At 38.4% G+C, this 21,329-nt stretch overlaps 1 protein-coding gene across 1 annotated transcript in view; it reads right to left on the reverse strand.

Moving 5' to 3' along the window:
• Positions 1-21,329, reverse strand: part of RPS6KC1 (ribosomal protein S6 kinase C1) — a 211,964-nt gene that overhangs the window by 152,542 nt on the left and 38,093 nt on the right. The window contains exon 4 of the mRNA XM_052653436.1: positions 6,060-6,175. Within this exon, the coding sequence (XP_052509396.1) occupies positions 6,060-6,175 (116 nt within the window). The remainder of the gene's footprint in view (positions 1-6,059; positions 6,176-21,329) is intronic.

Below are 21,329 nucleotides of genomic sequence, written 5' to 3' on the forward strand. Positions count from 1 at the left end.
ATGTCCAGCAAAAAAAGAAACAGAAAGATAGCGCTACGTTGTGTCCAACTCTTGCAATCCCATGAACTGCAGTCTGCCAGAGTACTCTTTAAAAATGATGGATGCAAGGGACAGTGCCGTGAGTATGACGTCCAGCATACAAGCTGAATGGACTGCTGCAGTGACCATTGCTGCTGGGACAGCTGCAACTGGTTATCTAGCTTACAAAGGATTTTAAAGATCATCACAACAAATCTGGGGGAAACCCTCTCATCCAGAAAGACAACCCCAAGGTAGTACATGCTTTTGACATGGCAGATAAAGCTGGGTACTGATGACGCTGCTGAACGTCCAAGATAGTTCCCATTCTGTGTTGGATCTGACACAAAACACAATGAAGAAACCGGAGACAATATGGGGCCTCTGATCATTAAGAAAAAAGACACTTAAATGGATGCTTTTGATGCTGTAGACCAACTTGTCCAGGTGTTTCCTGACTCTTTAACTAGAACGACTACCACTTCTGTCTAATTCAGCTCCTCTGAGTTCTAGATGTGGTATATTGCAAACTATAGCTCTCGTATTCACCACATCTTCCTTGTATGCTGAACCACTGTATGCACATTTGTTGAAACAAACAAAAAGGAAAAAGGAAAAGCCAATCTCATGGCCCAGGGGTTACTTTGGTCCTATAAGGATCTGTTTCTTTACATTTAAAACTGACATTATTATATAGTTGTATGTCAAAGCTAACATATTAAATTATTCTTAAAATTTAAAAAAAGATGGGGTGATAAAAACATTTCCAGATAAGGACTAGAGACTCTTATTACTAGCAAATCTGCCTTACACACACAAAAGAAAACTACAGTCCTCCAAGCTGAAAGAAAAGAATAACATATGGTAATTCCAATCCACCTAGACAAATAAAGAACACCAAAAAAAAACAGAGAAACAAGGCAAACAGAAAGACTACATATATATGTGGTCTTATTTTTTCCTCCGTTAACTTTTTAAAAAGACACTGTAACACTGTCTTGTTGTGTTTATATATGAGGTATCAGTTCAGTTCAGTCACTCAGTCCAACTCTTTGCGACCCCAAGGGCTGCAGTACGCCAGGCTTCCCTGTCTATCACCAACTCCAAAAGCTTGCTCAAACTCATGTCCATTGAGTTGGTGATGCCATCCAACCATCTCATCCACTGCAGTCCCCTTCTCCTCCCGCCTTCAATCTTTCCCAGCATTGGAGTCTTTTCCAATGAGTCAGTTCTTTGCATCAGGTGGCCAAAGTATTGGCTTCAGCATCAGTCCTTCCAATGAATATTCAGGACTGATTTCCTTTAGGCAGGACTGGTTGGAGCTCCCTGCAGTCCAAAGGACTCTCAAGAGTCTTCTCCAACACCACAGTTCAAAAGCATCAATTCTTCAGTGCTCAGCTTTCTTTATAGTCCAACTCTCACATCCATACATGACTACTGGAAAAACCATAGCTTTGACTAGATGGACCTTTGTCGGCAAAGTAATGTCTCCACTTTTTAATATGCTATCTATGATGATGATAATAAAAAAGGAGAAGTAGATAGAGCAAGTTTGCACCAGAAAGCTCTACTTGACTAGAATTTAGTATTCTTCTCAAGTAAATTGTCATAAATTAAAATGCATACATTAATACCTAGAGCAAACAGTAAGAATATAACTTTTAAAAGCACATACACGAGGGACTTCACTGGTGGCCAATGGTTAAGAACCTGCCCTGCAACGCAGGGGACCTGGGTTCAAAACCTGGTGGGGGAGCTAAGACCCCACAGGAGGCAGAGCAACTAAGCCCATGCCCATAACTAGTGAGCCTGGATGCCACAACTAAGCCTTGGGGCAACCAAACAAATAAGTTCTTTTTAAATAAAAGCACACACAGGAAAAAAAAAAAAAAAGTATTTAAGTGGTACAATAAACAATACCTATTTAATACAAAAGGTGGCATAAAGTAGAAATAAAAAACAAAAAATATGTATGACATATAACAAATAGCAAGTGACAGACAAAAATTCAGTCTTATCATTAATTGAATACAAAAGGACTAAATACCACATCAACAACAGCAGTTCTCAGACTAGATTAAAAAAATAGGATTAAACTATATATCGTGCATGTAAGAGTACTCTTTAGATTCAATTATACAAACAGATTGAAAGCAAAATTTAAAAGCAAAGTACATGCAGACTGTAAGAAACCTAGACTGCCTATATTAAAATCACACAAAACAGACTTTAAGACAATAAACATTACTAGAAAGAGGGACATTTCATAAGATTAAGTAAATCATTTCATCAGGAGGATAGAACAATTCTAAACATACATGCAAATGCCAAAAAAGGCCCAAATTAAAGTAAAACTCAACATAAAAGAAAAATAGAAAATTCAACAATAATAAGAGACTTCAATACCTCAATCTCAATAATTGCTAGAACAACTAGACAGAAAATCAGCAAGGATAATGAAGACAATACTATCAACTAACTTGAATTAATATTTACTCCACCTGTATTAATAAATATAATATTCTGACAACAGAATATGTCAACATGTAACATTCTCCAGGGTAGAGCACATGCTAGGGAATAAATCATGTCTCAATAAATTTAAAAGGACCGAAATCATACAACGCATATTTTCTGATCACAACCGCAAGAAAACAAAATTAGACATCAGTAACAGACGAAACTTTAAGAAACCCACAAACATTTGGAAATTAAAGAACATACCTCCAAATAACCAATGGATCAACAGAAAAAATCACAAAAGGAATCAGAAAATACTTTAAACTGAATAAAAGTGAAAATAAAGCAAAAACTTATGAGATGAGGCTCAAACAGTGCTAAGAGGGAAATTTATAGCTGTAAATGCCTATGTCAGACAAGAAAAACCATCTCAAATCAATAACTAAAGCTTCCAATTTAAGCAATTAAAGAATCAGACAAAGATCAAACTAAATCCAAAGCATGCCAAAGGAAGGAAATATAGTTTAGAACAGAGATCAGTGAAACGAAACAGAAAAATACAAGGGAAAAAAAAATCAATGAAACCAAGTCCATCCTTTGAAACGATCAACAAAAATACTGTTAGCTAGATGGGTCAAGAAAAAATAGACACGAATCACCAAAATTATGAATGAAAAGAGAGGACATCACTACCATTCCTACAGGAGTTAGAAACATTGTAAGTGACCAGTATGAAGAAATTACAGGATTCAGATGAAAACTCCTAGTAAAACACAAGTTACCAAGCTGTATCAAGTATCAAGCAAAAAGAGAAAATTAGACTAGACCTATACAAGAAAATAAACTGAACTAGAATTTAAAATCTTCCCATATCAATTCCACTCCTAAGTATATACCTAAGAGAAACAAAAAATGTCCACACAAAAACTTATATGCCAATATTCGTAACAGCATCATTCATAGTAGTCAAAGGAGACAACAACCCACATGTGCATCAACTTGATGAAGAGATAAACAAAATGTGGTATACCTATGGATCCACACAAAGGAAAATTATAATTAGTATTTAAAGATAAAGAATTAATGGATACTGGCTTTAACATGGATAAACCTTTAAAGCACAATGCTAAATGAAAGAACAATTCCATTCATAATAGCATCAAAAGAATAAAATATTTTGTATTAAATTTGGCAAAAGAAGTACCTTATACAGGAAAATCATAAACAGTGCTGAGATAAATTAAAGAATACCTAAATAAATGGTGAGTTATTTCATGTTCACAGATTATAATAGTAAGATAACAATTCTCCCCAAATTGAACTGTATACTTAATACAATTCCAATCAAAATTTCATCAGAATTTTGTGCTCACATGGACAAACTTTTGTGCATCACATGGATGTTAAAACATTTTATGAAAATTCAAAAGAATCAAAACTGCTGTAATAACTCAGAAAAAATACAAATAAAGTGGGATAACTTATACTTCTTCATTTCAAAACTTATTATAAAGCTACAGTAATCAAGACAGTACGGTATTAGTAAAAGAACAGGCACACAGATCAACAGAAGTTTATGTTTTTAAGAAACTGCCAAACTGTTTTCCAAAGTGATTTTTACCGTTTTACATTCCCCAGTAATGAAATTTTGCCATCTGCAACAACAATGCATAGGCTCAGAGGGTGTCATGTTTGGTGAAAAACGTCAGTCAGAGAAAGACAAATACTGTTTGATATCACTTATATGTGGAATCTAAAAAAGAAACTAATGAATAAAACAAAAAAAGGAAACAGACTCGCAGAGAAACTAGTGGTTACAATTGGGAAGAGGGAAAAGGTGAAGAGCAAAATAGGAGTAGGGGATTAAGAGGTACCCCTTAAGAGGTACTGCACAGCACAGGGAATATAGCCAATATTGTACAGTATCTATTAACAGGGTACAGCCTTTAAAACTGTGAATCACTATACTGTACACCTGAAACTTACATAATCTTGTAAATCAACTATAATTTTAAAATATGTACATATGTGAAAAAAAAAACTTTGTTGTATGAGACAGATAAGATAACATGGTGAGTTTTGCTTTGTTGCTTACTTGGGAGTTAAATAACCTTCTAAGACCATATTTACTCATCTCTACATTAAGAAACTAAGCATCACTGTTATGATATTAAATCAGTATACCTCTCCCACCAAACACACTGCTTAGGATATTTCCAAGATATTTTCCAAGACCAGCTTGACTTTTCTTAAACTGCCCAATTTTTTCTTCCTCTTCTTTTGTTTCTCATTTCACACAACCCAAAAATAAGTGTCTTTCAGCAACAGTTACAATGAGGAGTTCCCAGATCCAAAAGAAACAGAATGAACAGCTTTTATTTAAGTTATTCAAAATCTACGATCTGATCTCTATATTCTTTTTTTAGCCCTTGGTATGTGTTAATTTGCAAGATTGCCTTTCATAATTTCTATAAAGCAATATTCTTCTTGCTTAATAATGCTGTCTTTTTCTATAAGAATAGATTATACAGAAACAGCTATATTTAGCAAATAGCTAATACTGTATCAATTTGATTTGGTCTTTTATCCTAAATATCTGCATTAGGTCATAAGCAGAAGCCAATTCATCATCTCAACCCAGTTTGCAGAGTAATGAAAAATTAAGCAACAAAGTCAATCAGCAAGAATCTTATTACCACAAACTTTTCTACTATTATTTCTAAATCACAAGTTTGTAATGTCTTTCAAAAGATCAACTTCCTTCAGCAAACTAAAATAGACCATTAGAAATAAATTCCTTTTGTAGATAATATTCTTTTGTAAGATCCTCATATACCTTGCTGGCTACATGTTCTAAGAAATTACATTTATACAACTGAGTAGATACGGCACAATCATCTAGCTTTAGTCTAGAAAGCTAAATGTAATAGAAAAATTAAGACATTAATACTGAAGAAAGACACTGATGTTAACCAACAACTAGCAAAAATTCAATACATAATAAACTAGAATATTATTAGTAAAAATTATAATGAACTCAGAATGAAGGCATCTCATGTCAAGAAACTTAAAACACTAATATCCAAAGATCTCTGGTAATACAATTTGTACTAGACTACCTCTTTTAAGTTGTACATGAACTATTTTTGTTCTATCTTTACACAAATTAGTCTAATTAGAACAAATTCAATATGGACTTACAGTGGTTTCTGTCCCCAAAAGAAGTCTATTACTGAAAGAAACCTCAAAAAGTGAAGATAACTACTGGAGTTTCATGATATTTAAACATTTTAAAGTATTTCAATTATGATGAATTAGATAATCTCTAAGCCCTCTGCAACAATTTTCTTAAATCGGTGAATCACAAACTGTACACATTTTCACAAGAGAAACAGAAGACACGCCAGACACTGTTATTTACTATTAACTTCTAGTTATTTTACTAAATAATGAAATTTAAAAGTAAATGACATTTTGTTTGGGGAAGAAAATTTAAAAAAAAACTTAAATCTTGCTTTACTACAAATTAGAAAATAAAAACATTTAATAAGATACAAGATATTCCAGAAAGAACAGCAAACCTTGAAAAACTCTTCAAGCTGTTTGCTGTGATAGAGGGCAGGAATGTTGGCAGAGAACTGCAGCAGGTCTTCAGCACACTGTCTCCTCTCTTCAATAACGGTTTCAGCAAATCGCCCTAGAATTAAACAAGAGTCAACACTGAAGGAAAGATAAAGACCAAAGCTGGTTTGCAACAGCTGAGCTTCCCAATGAGAAAGCGCTTTGCTGAGATCAGTACGCAGTCTTCTGAAATCAAATCTAGTCCCCATAACTGGAATCACTTGTGCTCCCACCAGGGAAGAAAGGAACGTTTCTCATAGAACCGGAGGCAGAGGTGGCAACTAGCCAATAAATAGTGCTGTCATAATCTAAAGGCTGTCAATACAAGAACCTTACCATTTAAGAAGCTGGCAATTTGAAACTAAAGTTGAAAAAAGAATTATAAAGAACTCAAATAGTTTTCTACAGTAATTTAATACTGCAATTACTCATATCATTTTCCCTTTCCCACTCCTTTTTGATTTATAAAAGGAGTCGAAGAGAGGAAATTATGAGAACATCTGCATGGCAGTGGGGTCAAACACCTCAGCTTGAAGCAAAAAGCTTTCAAGCCAATTTCCACGTGCGATGCTGTCAGTGTACACAAAGCACGCTCGTGAGAAAACAGAAGAACCCGCATGGCGCAGTGAGCTCTGGTTTACAAGGCGATCGAAAGGCAGTTTCATAGAAATTTTTTTAACGACATATACAGTTTGAGTGCTGATAAGACGTTTTCAAATCTGAGTACTTTGAGCTACCCTCAGATAAGACCACCGGCTGGTATTTGTCGCACGCCAAGTATCATACTGACTGCAATTTAGGTTAAAAAACTACAAAATCAAAAAGTAACACATCCCATACTTGACTGGCTTTGCAAAATGTTAATGAAAACAGAAGCATAAAGAGATTCTTAGTTATAGGCACCACAACTTACTGGAAATAAATCAACTTCTTAGCAGTTATCACAGAGCCGCAAATGAGTGAAAGAGGGGAAAGAAATAGACGGATTAAAACAGAGCCCTCAGTTGCTTTAGTCAAAGCATTAAATACTGTACATCCGAGAGTACACAGAGAAAAGAGGTCACTTTTACCCTGCCACACTTCTTCCAGGAGCTTACTAAGTACTTAATATAACGATAAAGTAAGGAAATCTGTTTTTTAGCAACTTTTTAAAATATCACAACTGTTTTCCACTCACTCAGAAACACAATTAATGATTAAATTTTGGAATGCTAGCTAAATTTGTGCCAAATCTCTACTCTCCCTATTGTTTATAGGGAAATTTGTTTCAAAATGCTCAACTCTATTGTGAGAGCACAGAATTACAAAAAAAAAAAAAAAAGATGTTCTAAGCTAGGAAACATCACACACATCTAATCCAACATACTTTAAAACCAGCACTTACATGTAAGATTACACCATCTCCCAGCTGACAAACTTAAGATAATAACTAGAGTTTGTGGAAAATAACTGAGGTTCAAGCTTGTTGATTTTAATCATGACATCACCTTAACATGGTTAACAACAGAAAGTGAACAGGTTTTTAAACAGAAATAGAATAGAAATGGCTCTACATATATAACAACAGAAATGAGTGTGTATATATATAACAGTAGAAATGGTTATACATATGTAACAATAGAAATGGGTATATATATATATAACAATAGAAATAGTTATATAGAAAATGAACAGGTTTTTACAAGTCTATGAAGTGTAAATAAGCAAGGTAGTATGATCACAAAAACGCTAGTCAACCTTAAAAAAAAGAGAGAAAGACTCCTAGTTATTCTACCCAAGGCAAGAATTTGAAACTGAACAATTAAATGCCTCAGCTTAATGTGTCTCGAGTCTAATGAAACGTTAACCCTAACTTAATGACAACTGAAAGAAATGGTTTGAGAGATAAGACCTGGGTTCAAACTACTTGCTCTCTCACTTGGTAATTATAAAATTTAGGTTGATGACATCCTAATTTACAAAATGGAGAAAATGAACAAGGTACTCAAAATGAATAATTCCATACCAAGCACATGCATGCATGCACAGTCACTTCAGTCGTGTCCAACTCTGTAACCCCACGGACCATAGCCTGCCAGGTTCCTCAGTCCATGGGTTTCTCTAGGCAAGAACACTGAAGTGGGTTGCCATGCCCTCCTCATCAAGCACATAAAAAGCTCTTAATAAACCAATCATGGTTTCTTTAAATCTTCAAGTACCATTATACTGTCCAGTATATAGAATGGGCTAATATATTTTTGTTGACTATATGAGTAAATAATAAAAACTTAGAAACTCTGTCCATAGAATCTTCCAGACAAAAACATTAGAGTGGGTTGCCATTTCCTTCTCAGGGGATCCTCCCGACACAGCGATTAAACCCATGTCTCCTACATTAAACCCACGTCTCCAGCATCGGTAGGCCCGTTCTTGACCACTGAGCTATCTGAGAAGCCCGGGGCAGGGGGGAATAGACAATAATTTCCAGCTTGCCTTGAGATTACATGTGGACTAAATTCTGACCAAAAATATATGAATGAAATCTATTCTGCAGCTTACCAGAAATCTCTTTAAGAGATAACTGCTACACACCCTCCTATATACACTCTCCCCCTCCTCTTTCTTCTGTCTCCTTTTCCCCTTCCAGGAAGGACTAGGATGTGGGAGGTTAAAAACAAGACAGAACAAGGCAGGAAGGAGTTTGGATTCCTGATCACTCTGGAGCCACCTTGCCTGCAGCTACATCCAGAGCATATGCCATGAGAAGCCAGAACTAATATTATCCATTATGCTAAATCTACTAGTTTCCAGTTCACACTCGACAACTACATTAAATTCTTCCAATGACAAAAACACGTCTAAAGTGACACTGCTAGCTTACCTATCAATAATATTCTCTGGAAACAAACTTCTGAGAACTGTAACATGTAGCACAAATTCTGACCTGAAAACAACCTAAGATATTCAATCCTGGGGGAAAAAACACATTGGCCAAACAAGCTAAAATGACAGCTAAAAATGTCCATTATCCCTTCTTTTGCCTAAATAAGAATTTGAGTATTCATCAATGCTTATGATTACTGTCCAGCATATTTATCCTTTAAACAAAAAAGCAAACTGCAGTACCTATAAATTCAGTAGTAGTAATTGTGTGAGCATCTATAATCTTAGAACAGAAATCCAGAAAATGCACACATTATATTATGTTTCAACCCACAAGACCACCCGATATTATCTTCAAATGAACTAATAATTTGTTGAGAAATATAAATGAAAAACTTTCCCATATTTGATGACATCCTAAAAAAATGCTAGTTTACTAGTTGAAACAAATACATAAAAATTTGGCTGCTTTAATCCTAGTGTGATCAATGACTCACCTCACCTCCCCATTAAAGTAGATTTAAATGCTTAAGTTGTGAGTATATCAACTTCTAAGTAGAATAAACATGTCAAAAGTGCATTTTTGCTCTATTTCTATTGATCTATGCATTTCTATTCCACTAAACTTGGACAAGCAGAGATGAATTAGAACATTTTTCAGAGTACAACCAAAATTAAAGGCTAATGCATTAAAAGGTTCAATTACACTAAATCCTCTCATCAGAACAAATATGATAAAAGAACATGTTCACTTCTTTGTTCCCAAGATATTTCAGAATAACAAAAATAAGAAACAGTATTGGTAGCACAGACAAAGAGAAGCAGATAAATTTTAATGCAATGACTACTGGCTCTAATACATGTAACAAAGCCACCTAATTTGACAATTAAATTTAAAAGTAGCAAGATTCAACAGTAATTCTAATGGGAGACAATGCCCTAGGGGCTACTCTCAAACTGTTAATCTTTTAATATCATCATAACCTCCCTTGAAAGTCAACAACAATGAGAAATTATAAACAGGTGCTTCTCTTACAGCCTTTAAATTTTCATTTACAGGAATGGAAATTTTATTTTCTTGTGAAGAGTAGAAAAATTATAGGTAATTTATGATAGAAAATGTAAAACAAATTTTTCCTGAGGTTTATTATGCAGTATTACACATTATGTACTATATTATTTGTGTGAGTGTGTATATATTATCTTTAAGTCACTCTACCACCTCCAAATTACTCCACAATGGTTTGCTATTAAAAGCGGCACAAGGAAAATTAAACCAAAACCTTCTCACAAAGCTGGTAAAGCACTGAAAATACAGTCTCTCTCTTTGATTTCTGGGCTTCCCTGGTGGCTCAGAGGTTAAAGTGTCTGCCTCCAATGCGGGAGACCTGGGTTCCATCTCTGGGTTGGGAAGATCCCCTGGAGAAGGAAATGGCAACCCACTCCAGTACTCTTGCCTAGGGAAGCCCATGGATAGAGGAGCCTGGTACGCTACCACGGGGTCGCAGAGTCAGACACAACTGAGCGACTTCACTTTCACTTTCTTTGATTTCTAAGCTGTCTTTGAAATCTTCTCCATTTTTTTTTTAATTATAAAGAACAACTCATGAAAGCAGGATTTACAGCTTTTTAAAAATGCAACTGTCAGTAACCAAAACCCAGTTAAACAAAACTAAAGGTTATCCTTGACCAGTAAGAAACTAGCCAGAGAAGCTTGGTACTAATTCCTAACTGTATTAAAAACTGACTCACAAGGCAAAAAGAAGAGAGAGGCCGAGCTCTTAGGTGTGAATTCCCTCTAGTCAACAGCACCAAGAACGTACCTCTAGTTAAAGAAGTTGGATTTAAGACTCCTTCCAACTAAGAAGAATGTATACTCTGGGGAACCCTGGGGCGTTTCACTCAGAGGGTGTTAGAGAGGACTTACAGAATTAGTGTTTCTCTTGGCTGCTGGGGGAAAGATTCAAAGAAGTGGGGCTTTGTTTGCTCTTTCAGGAAGTGGGAGCCATTCTAAGATTCTGTTAATTCTATCTACTTCTTCGATTCTATGGTTTTAATAAATTTTACTATGAAGCAAGAAGAATGAAGAGAGGCTAAGGCTGTGATTTATAAAAGAAACTCTGCAGTCACCATGGTAGCCGGGATGAAGTGAAGCTTGATCATTTTTGTGACTTGACAATGTCCATCTTTTTGTCTGTGTTCAGGCATGATGACAGAGTGGTCTTGTTTTACTCTTGCTCCAAAGACACAGGGCGCCCTTGCCTAATGCTCCTATTCTGTGAAACTGCTTATATGCAACAGGAGAACACCACAGCCTAGCTGTGAATGCCAGGCCAACCCTAGTAAGAAACACCGAGGTCGAACAGATAGGGAGTGTCGGGCAGTTCCTTCCTCCATCTGCCAGCAGCTGCTTTTCCCATCCTCACAGGAAATCACAGTGTGAGGAGAGATGTAACAAAACAAACAAAAAACAGTTTTTCATGATCTCAAAAAAGATCAAGATTGCGAAACCTACAAACTAATACTCTTTTAAAATGTCAGAACAAAGACCCAGCACAGCCAATTAATAAAGTTATTTTTTAAAACAAAAGCAAAATAATAATTTTTTTAACATCAAAGTCATGAAAAGACAAAAAAATGCATAAGGAATAGTCTAAAGAAACGAACCTACAGATATAATCCTGGATTTAAAAAAATTTTTTTAGAATAATTAGAGAAAACTGAATATTAACTACATATTTGACAACAGTATAACATCAGCATTAAATTTCTTGAGTAACAGGGGAAATATGGAAGTAGGGATGAAATGTCACAAAATCTGCAATGTATTCTCAAGTGGTTCAGGAAAAAAATGATACACACAGACCCAGGAAAATGTGGCAAAATGTTCTTTAGTGAACTTGAGCCAAAGGTATACAACTGTTCACTATATTATTCTTTAGGCTTTTCTGTAAACTTTGCAAGTTAAAAAAATTGGAGAAAAATAAAATGAATTAAGGGCCAGACTGGTGAGACATAGAGCCAGGAGGGGAAAACAACCATCTCAACTATCCCCAAAGAAAACAGAGAACTTCCTAGAAGAGACAATTAGAGCCCTGGAAGGCTAACCGGAAGCTTCTCAGCGGAGCCGGGCAACACTGACGGAGGAGACACGGAGAGTGCGGTGCGTTAGGGGAAGGGCAGACCGAGCGACAGATGAGAGCTAACGGAGCTGGTGTGCACCAAGCACTGAGCTACACACGCTACCGATATGATCCTCAGGACAGGAAGCTGTAATCCCTAACTCCTCAATAACAGCACAGGCTCAGATGTTAGTTTGTACAAGATCACATCACTAGTAAACAGTGGAGAGGAGATTTGGGCCTAAATCTGATTCCAAAAGGCATGTTCTTTTCCCTGAAACACTCGAATAGTAACTACAGATCTGATGGTTCTGTAAATCACAAACAGGACTCTTTTGCAGCTGAGGCTCATGTACTAAAAATGTGAGACTAGCTAAAAAGATAGATGATTAACTAAAACTTCCCTGCACACAGCCACAGCTGCTGCCTGCAGGGTTCACTGCAACTATAAGTATTACAAATGGACTGCACCAGTTACTGAAAGAGATAAATTGCTTACTTACTAAGATTAATAAGAAACTTTCACTCTTTAATATATAAGGATGTGTAGAAAAGTTGGAAATAACCAACTAGCAACAGACAATAATAGCTAAGAATCTCAACCAATTCAGAAGCCATTCCCTTGCACCCAGTGACAGCTAATCATTTAATTTGCACAAGATCACAAGCAACTTGGGCACAGTTGAATTCCACAATACAGAAGGTGTAAGGTAGAAAGTAAAAATATCTCTCCACCCATGTCACCACAGGCTGCACACATTAGGTACGTCTTCACACAAACATGAATGTCTATTTAAATACAGATGGGATCTGACTAAACATACTGCTATGCAACATTTGTTTCTTTATCTTAAAAATAAATCTTGGACATGTTTTCGTATCAGTGAACCACAAATAGCTGCAGAATCCTGTAACTGTCTAAGTTTGTATGGCACATCCATACAATCATATAGTGAGAAAACTCAGCTTCAGTTTTCTTCTGTTGAAGGAGAGGGAGGGAGAAACAGAGAGCAGCGCTGACATACATGACCTACCATGGGTAAACAGCCAGCCTGCGGGGAGCTCCGGTGATGACCCACAGGGGTGGGCTGCGGGAGGGGGAGGGAGACCCAAGGAGGGGGCATATGGATACAAATGGCTGACCCACATTGTTGTACAGTGGAAACTAACCAAACTAAAGCAACTACATTCCAATAAATAAAGGGGAAAAAATGCTGCAAGGACACTCATCTGTATACACATATACGTGTCCAGACATATGTTATGTGTTCTCAAAGTGTAGTCCACAAACTGCTGGGGGTCCCCCAAGGGAGTTCAAAGAATCAATAAGGTCAAAACCACTTTCATAATGATACCAGGACAGCAGCTGCACTCTTCACCACATGGACATCTGCACTGGCAATCTAAAAGTGGTGGCAGTAAGCCGCTGACCTCTTGGCATGAACCAAGACGAGGGCACCAGACTACATTGATTAGTAATCGTCATATTCCTTACTGCCACTCATATCAAATTCTTAATGCCAGTTTTACATAAGAATGTCCGTGATGAAGCATAAAAATTAACTTTATTAAACCCCAATACTTGAGGCCATTTCTTTTTGAAAGTCTGTGGGTAAAAAATATATAAACTACTATGACTTGGATATCTGACAGATATTTTCTCAAAAATAAACAAAGTGAGCCTAACACTTCAAAGAAAACAACCAATGGCATCATTTTCAGTGATGAAATTCAGGCTGTCAATTCACTATAAGCTTGACAGCTTCCTAATACTTTAAAAAATTTCCTTCAGAGATCTGTGGTGATAGTTAACATTTTCGGATTCTATTTAATGAAAATGGCCAATATTTGCAAAATCTGCATAACTTAGGGAACCAATACTTGTCAAATGATCAATGCATGTCATAAGCTTACACATAAGTAAAAGATACATTCAAATCTAAGACAGACAAATGGATTTTAATACAACAAAGGACCAAAGGTTCATTGATTGAGTGTCAGATTCCATAATGTAACTAAGCCTTTAAGAAATTACTGCTGTCTACCCAACTATAGAAAAGAATAAAATTTTCCCATATGGAACAACATAGATGGACCTCCTAGAAGGGAGTATGCTTACTGAAATTAGTCAGACAGAGGAAGACAAACATTGTATCTTTTCACTTATTTGTAGAATCTAAACAATAAACAAATGAGTATAACAAAACAGAAACAGATTCACAGATACAAAGAACTAGTGGTTACCAACAGAGAAAAAGGTGAGGGGAGGGGCAATTAGTGGTAGAGGATTAAGAGGTACCAACTACTAGGCATGAAATAAATATGATACCAGGAGGCAAGGCACAGCACAAAAAATATAGCCAACATTTTATAGTAACTTCAAATACAGTATAATCTAGAAAAATATCAAATCACTATGTTGTACACCTAAAACTAACATAATACTGTAAATCAGCTATACTTCAGTAACAAAAAAGAACAAATTTATCACTATCAAGCTTCAGTGTATCAAAGAAGAGTACCCTCAACCATCTGAAAAGCTGTTAAAATACTCCTCCCTTTTTCAACAACATCATCTGTGTGACTCTAAATTTTCTTCATATGCTGCTGCTACTAAGTTGATTCAGTCGTGTCCGACTCTGTGCGACCCCACAGATGGCAACCCACCAGGCTCCCCCGTCCCTGGGATTCTCCAGGCGAGAACACTGGAGTGGGTTGCCATTTCCTTCTCCAATGCATGAAAGTGAAAAGTGAAAGTGAAGTTGCTCAGTCATGTCTGACTCGTGGCGACCCCATGGACAGCAGCCTACCAGGCTCCTCCATCCATGGGATTTTCCAGGCAAGAGTACTGGAGCGGGGTGCCATTGCCTTCTCCGTATACTTCATCACATTTCACCACAGACTGGATCCAGAAGCAGATTAGGTATTTTTCTTTTAATCCAGGCATTGAAGATTCATTTAAGTAAACTAATACTACACTAATTTTTCATAAAAATACTCACATTACATTTTTAACTAAGTACGAAAGTATTTTTAAACTTCTAGTGTGATAGATATATTTAATAGCTACAACCACATAAACAAGTTTTTCAAGCTTCAATAATTTTTAAGAGTATAAAGGAGAATTCTGAAGCCAAATATCTAATAATCAATAATTATCTCCCTGTAGACAAGAGAACAGATGTGTAGTAAAATTTACTAAAAAACAGGAAGAGGTATATTCCAAATTGTCCTTCCCAAACTATGCAAATTTCTACTCTTCCTATATCTATTTCCCCATACTAGTTATAATCAAACTTTTAAATTTCTGCCATGAGACTGATTTTTAATGGTAACATTGTTAACTAGTCCAGCTCTTAAACCTTAACTCATTATTTCTGTATTTTTCAAGTATATATATGGTTAGGCATGGTGCTACAAGCTGAAGATACATCTGTAAATAAGAACAAAGCAGTCTCTAAATAACACGGCTCAGGAAAGGCAGAGGAAAAGACAGGTATAATACAAGAGAAGTTTCTTTACTTTTAGAATACAAAAACAAAAAACTGTTGGTGTGGCGTTATGATTCTTAAAACTCCTCAGAATAGTCAATTTTTTACATTACTTACACCTTCATAATAAAAGTAGAGAATCAGAAGACTTAAAAACTTGACCGGATGAAAGCCACATCCTAAAGCACTTCTGGATCACGACACTTGCTTCAACTATGAGACTCTACATTTCTGAGAAGGCAGAGGCTCCAGTCACTGTATACAACAGTGCCCATCTCTAAAATGTTTCTTGAATTAAATGTGCTCATAAAACCCCCAGATGATTAAGGGTTAAGCTGAAATTAACCGTAGAAGACTCTAGTAATAGAGTCTTACATTCACGGCATGTAACCAGCGACAACTTGACAACCTTAAACAGGACAGGTGTCACGAAAAAAAGGAAGGAACCACAGAGTTTGGATAGTAACTATGAACAGAAAGCAAGAGAAATGTGGAGAACCAATGGGATGTCTAGACTCAAAGACCAAAAGCAAGCAGTCAGAGGTTAATAGCCTACAATAACAAGAGTTCGTGGATCCCCAAATGCTGAGTACAAGAACGTAATGAATGGATGGAACCATCAGAACTAATGGTTCTATGGCGAGTGACCAGTTGCCCACTTCCCTCAATTGTTTTTTTATCTTTCTAATTATGCATCCAAGATACTTCTTGCCATTACTTATATTTTGAAATGTCAGCATATATCATAAATTGTTAATATTTAGCATTTATTAAAATTAAAGAATTGTAGCAAGAAGCTTTCAATGACCCCTTTATTCTGGCATAAATGTCACTGTTGTTGCTATACTATGTAAGATTCTCTGCATCTTGCGCCCAAATCTCAAGGAGCTGTGAAAACCCACTGAACATCCTGAGGAAGCAGGTGTGAAGCTCAGGAGTACCGTGATCCTGCAATCAAATCAGAATGAAGAAATCCCTGTGCCACGAGAACTCTGAGCCAACAGAGCCAGGATAACGTCATGTCACCCAGAATTCTTCTAAAATCAAAGACAGACAGCAGGGTTCAGTCAAGAGATCAAAATCACATAGCAACTGGAACAGGAAAAATTTAATATAAAGAATTATTAAGCATGACAATGGAAAAATAGAAACTCTAAAGTGAAAAGAAAATCCTAGTGAATACCCCAGGGTACCTAAGGAAGAAAAAACTTGGAAGGGGGAAGCCCTCCCCACGGTTTGATCTCAGATCCTCTTGGAAAAGGTATGGTTACAGCCACTGGATTGGGAAACATTTGCTGGGCTCCACGGACTGGTCCACAGTCACCAGGAAAGACCCCCTCCATACTTCAGAAGGGACAGGGCTGGCAGGTGGGCAACAAGAGAATCATAGTGCCGGGAGCCCACGCATAAAGCAAGGTCATGCAAGGCCTGGGGAACACGCTGTCAGGGTCAGCAAGGCCACAGGAAATGACTTTCTGAGGTAAGGAAGGCAGGCCGAAGCTGTCAGACTGGCATGCAGAAGGGGGGAGCATCAAGAATCTGCTCGCCTACAGGGCAATGAGGCCTGAGCTCTAGTGTCCTGTCGGAGGGGTACAGAGTGCCAGCGGGCTGCAGCTGAGGGGCAGATACACAGAGAGAGTGTGTGTGAAGCCCACTCTCCAACAGGCCTGGAGACCGTGGAGTGCTTAGCTAGATGGCCACGGACTAACTGCAGCTACAAGCTCATCAGGAGCCTGGGCTCCAGGTGTATGGCTGAGGCAGATGCTTCTGGCAACAGCGCAGCAAAAGCAAAAAGAAAAACAGTCCACAGCAGACTGCAAAGAGGGAGAGGAGACCTGACCCTCCCAGAGCGCCCCGCCAGTGTCCCCTACAGTTAAGCATATGTTTAAGTGGAACTTAACTGCAATACTCACTGTAAAGGGAAACGCTTAAAGAGTCCAGCCCATTAATGTGGAACAGGAAATGAAAGGACCTGAAGGGAATTCCCTGGAGGTCCAGTGGAACTAAAATGGGGGAACTAAATCTCACAAACCCCACAGTGAGGCCAATCAAAAAAAAAAAAAAAAAGGAACGGACCTGAAGCTAAGAGGCAATAAATGGATAATGGATAATTGGCATGGCTTCTTGGAACCAAGAAGAACCAACGTAAGAGCCCCAGGAATTCCAAGACGACCTTGCAAGGCAGCATTTCCCCAATGCTGATAAGAAATATAGCTAGCATCAGAACATACTCTATAAAGCCATTATACAAAAATCAACATGGTATAGAAACAAGAATTAATGTAAGAATAGACAAATAAATGCCACAAAAGAAAAAAACCCTTAATTAATGGCAATGCATATGAAAAGTATAACAAAGATTTCATTAGGAAAAATACAAATTATTGAATAAGTGATCTGACAACAGGTATCTAACCATCTGAAAGAAAACTAAAATGGAGCATCATCTGACATCCCATTCAAATAGAAATTCCACACAGATATTAAAAAGAACTTTTTAAGCTATAAAAATCATCTTACAAGCAAATGTAGGTATGGGACAACCTTTCTCATCAGGGCCAAAACCATAAAATCTTGGCAAGGAGGTTAGTGGAGGAACATTCAGGAATAAAACTGAACATATAAAAATTTGTTTGGCAAAAGCTATCATAAACAACTCTGAAATAAGCACATGTAGGTGTATATATATATCGGAGAAGGTGATGGCACCCCACTCCAGTACTCTTGCCTGGAAAATCCCATGGATAGAGGAGCCTGGTGGGCTGCAGTCCATGGGGTCGCGAAGAGTCGGACACGACTGAGCGACTTCCCTTTCACTTTTCACTTTCATGCATTGGAGAAGGAAATGGCAACTCACTCCAGCGTTCTCGCCTGGAGAATCCCAGGGACAGGGGAGCTTGATGGGCTGCCATCTATGAGGTCGCACAGAGTCGGACACGACTGAAGTGACTTAGCAGCAGCAGCAGGTGTTCAGTTCAGTTCAGTCACTCAGTCGTGTCCGACTCTTTGCGACCCCATGAATCGCAGCACACCAGGCCTCCCTGTTCATCACCATCTCCCGGAGTTCACTCAGACTCACGTCCATCAAGTCCGTGATGCCATCCAGCCATCTCATCCTCAGTCGTTCCCTTCTCCTCCTGCCCTCAATCTCTCCCAGCATCAGAGTCTTTTCCACTGAGTCAACTCTTCGCATGAGGTGGCCAAAGTACTGGATTTTCAGCTTCAACATCAGTCCTTCCAAAGAAATTCCAGGGTTGATCTCCTTCAGAAGGGACTGGTTGGATCTCCTTGCAGTCCAAGGGACTCTCAAGAGTCTTCTCCAATACCACAGTTCAAAAGCATCAATTCTTCGGCATTCAACCTTCTTCACAGTCCAACTCTCACATCCATACATGACCACTGGAAAAACCATAGCCTTGACTAGACGGACCTTAGTCGGCAAAGTAATGTCTCTGCTTTTGAATATGCTATCTAGGTTGGTCATAACTTTTCTTCCAAGGAGTAAGCGTCTTTTAATTTCATGGCTGCAGTCACCATCTGCAGTGATTTTGGAGCCCCCAAAAATAAAGTCTGACACTGTTTCCACTGTTTCCCCATCTATTTCCCATGCAGCAATGGGACCAGATGCCATCATCTTCGTTTTCTGAATGTTGAGCTTTAAGACAACTTTTTCACTCTCCTCTTTCACTTTCATCAACAGGCTTTTTAGTTCCTCTTCACTTTCTGCCATAAGGGTGGTATCATCTGCATATCTGAGGTTATTGATATTTCTCCCGGCAATCCTGATTCCTACTTGTATTTCTTCCAGTCCAGCATTTCTCATGATGTACTCTGCATAGAAGTTAAATAAGCAGGGTGACAATATACAGCCTTGACGTACTCCTTTTCCTATTTGGAACCAGTCTGTTGTTCCATGCCAAGTTCTAACTGTTGCTTCCTGACCTGCATACAGATTTCTCAAGAGGCAGGTCAGGTGGTCTGGTATTCCCATCTCTTTCAGAATTTTCCAGTTTATTGTGATCCACACAGTCAAAGGCTTATATGTGCAGATTTGCACATGAATGGAAGTATGTACAACATATGCATTGTAATATGTATGCACATAAATGCACTGTTTCCCAACTACAGCAGCTGAGCGAGCCTTGGAACAGGCTACAGTGAGCCTGTCTACCACCCAGAGAGTGAGCTTATCTACTGCCCAGACAGAGGACCCTGCGGCAGCCAGAGTCCAGCCAAAAAGTGGAATCCACACGGCAGTTTGAAGAGGGAAAGTCTTATAAAGAATTATTAACTATTTGCACAGGATTAACTACTAAGAAGGAACAAAAGAGAAGTGTAAGGAATATCCTAAGATGGAGGAAAAGAACCGAAGGCAGTCCTAGCAAGGGGGCCTGCTCCCCAGGGCTGAATTTGGGGCTCCTGGAAACAGCGGCTGCAGCAGACTGGCTAAGAGTCAGCTGGGCTGCCCCAGCCACTTGCTCTGCAGCAGGAGGGCCAAAGGTACTGGGCTGAGAACTGCAGGCTGGACAGCCAAACAGGAAACTCTGCTGTGGTATAAGCAGGCCGCAGGTGGAAAGAGGGGAGCCCTAGACAGGAACTAGAAACAAAACTTGCTAGAGGGTGAGAGCCACTGGGAAGCCCACACACGTCCACGCCACTGGCAACACAGAGCACGCAGGAGCAGAAGTCCATCTCCCACAGGGTCCCTCCAGCACCTCGACGGATTAAGTTTATACGTGCCAGTTGGAAAAGTAGGTCCAATAAGGGGGGAAAAATTTGGTGAATTTGGAGCTAATTTTATGCAAAAAATTGATAACTAACATAGTTTCTAAAAACATTCCCCACAAAAAGCAACCAGGGCTCTGTGAAGAGATGGCTGATTCCAAGGATGGAGCATATAAACTCACAGATGAGCACTGAACGTCTTGTTATGCTTAAAAGTAGTAAGTGCTTTAAAAACACAACAACCACAAAAACATTTGATGGTGAAAAGTTTCAAGGACAGAGAAGCCAAAGTAAAGGGGCCCTACTGGTCAAAGCTAGAACAATTTGGGCATCTGGTACCCTGAAAGAAAGAGTGAACATGAAAGTCACTCAGTCGTGTCCGACTCTCTGCGACTCCATGGACTGCAGCCTTGCAGGTTCCTCTGTCCATGGGATTCTTGTCCAGGCAAGAACACTGCAGCATTCCCTTCTCCAGGGGATCTTTCCGACCCAGGGATAGAACCCAGATCTCCTGCACTGTAGACAGATTCTTTACCATCTGCGCTACCAGGCAGGCCCAATGAATTCTGAACTATTGTGGGGTGGGGGGAGGAATTAGGTATATGAGTTCAAATAAATAATGGATAGATGGATAAATGCACAAATAGACACAATACACAAACATGCAGCTATACAGATAGATAACATAGACTCAGGTAAACAGAAGAACAGTTACAAAGACACACAAGTAAAGAGATAGGGAGGATAATCACTAAGGCAGAACCGGTGCTGGAACTGGAAAATCATTTTTATGAAGCCATGATGGGAGCTGGTGATGGACAGGGAGGCCGGGTGTGCGCAGTCCACGGAGTCACAGAGTCGGACAGAACTGAGCGACTGAACTGAACTGAAGCCACAATGGAAACGCTGGTCTGTGCAAGAATCTATGGATGCCAAATCGAAGGGGCAGTTTTGTAAAAGAGCAGAATATATTCATGGTCTTTAAAGTTTTGAAAGAAAGAAAGGAAGAGAGGGATGGAGAGACAGAGGA

The sequence above is a fragment of the Budorcas taxicolor genome, chromosome 16 (genome assembly GCF_023091745.1).
Source record: "Budorcas taxicolor isolate Tak-1 chromosome 16, Takin1.1, whole genome shotgun sequence".
NCBI classification, from domain to species: domain Eukaryota; kingdom Metazoa; phylum Chordata; class Mammalia; order Artiodactyla; family Bovidae; genus Budorcas; species Budorcas taxicolor.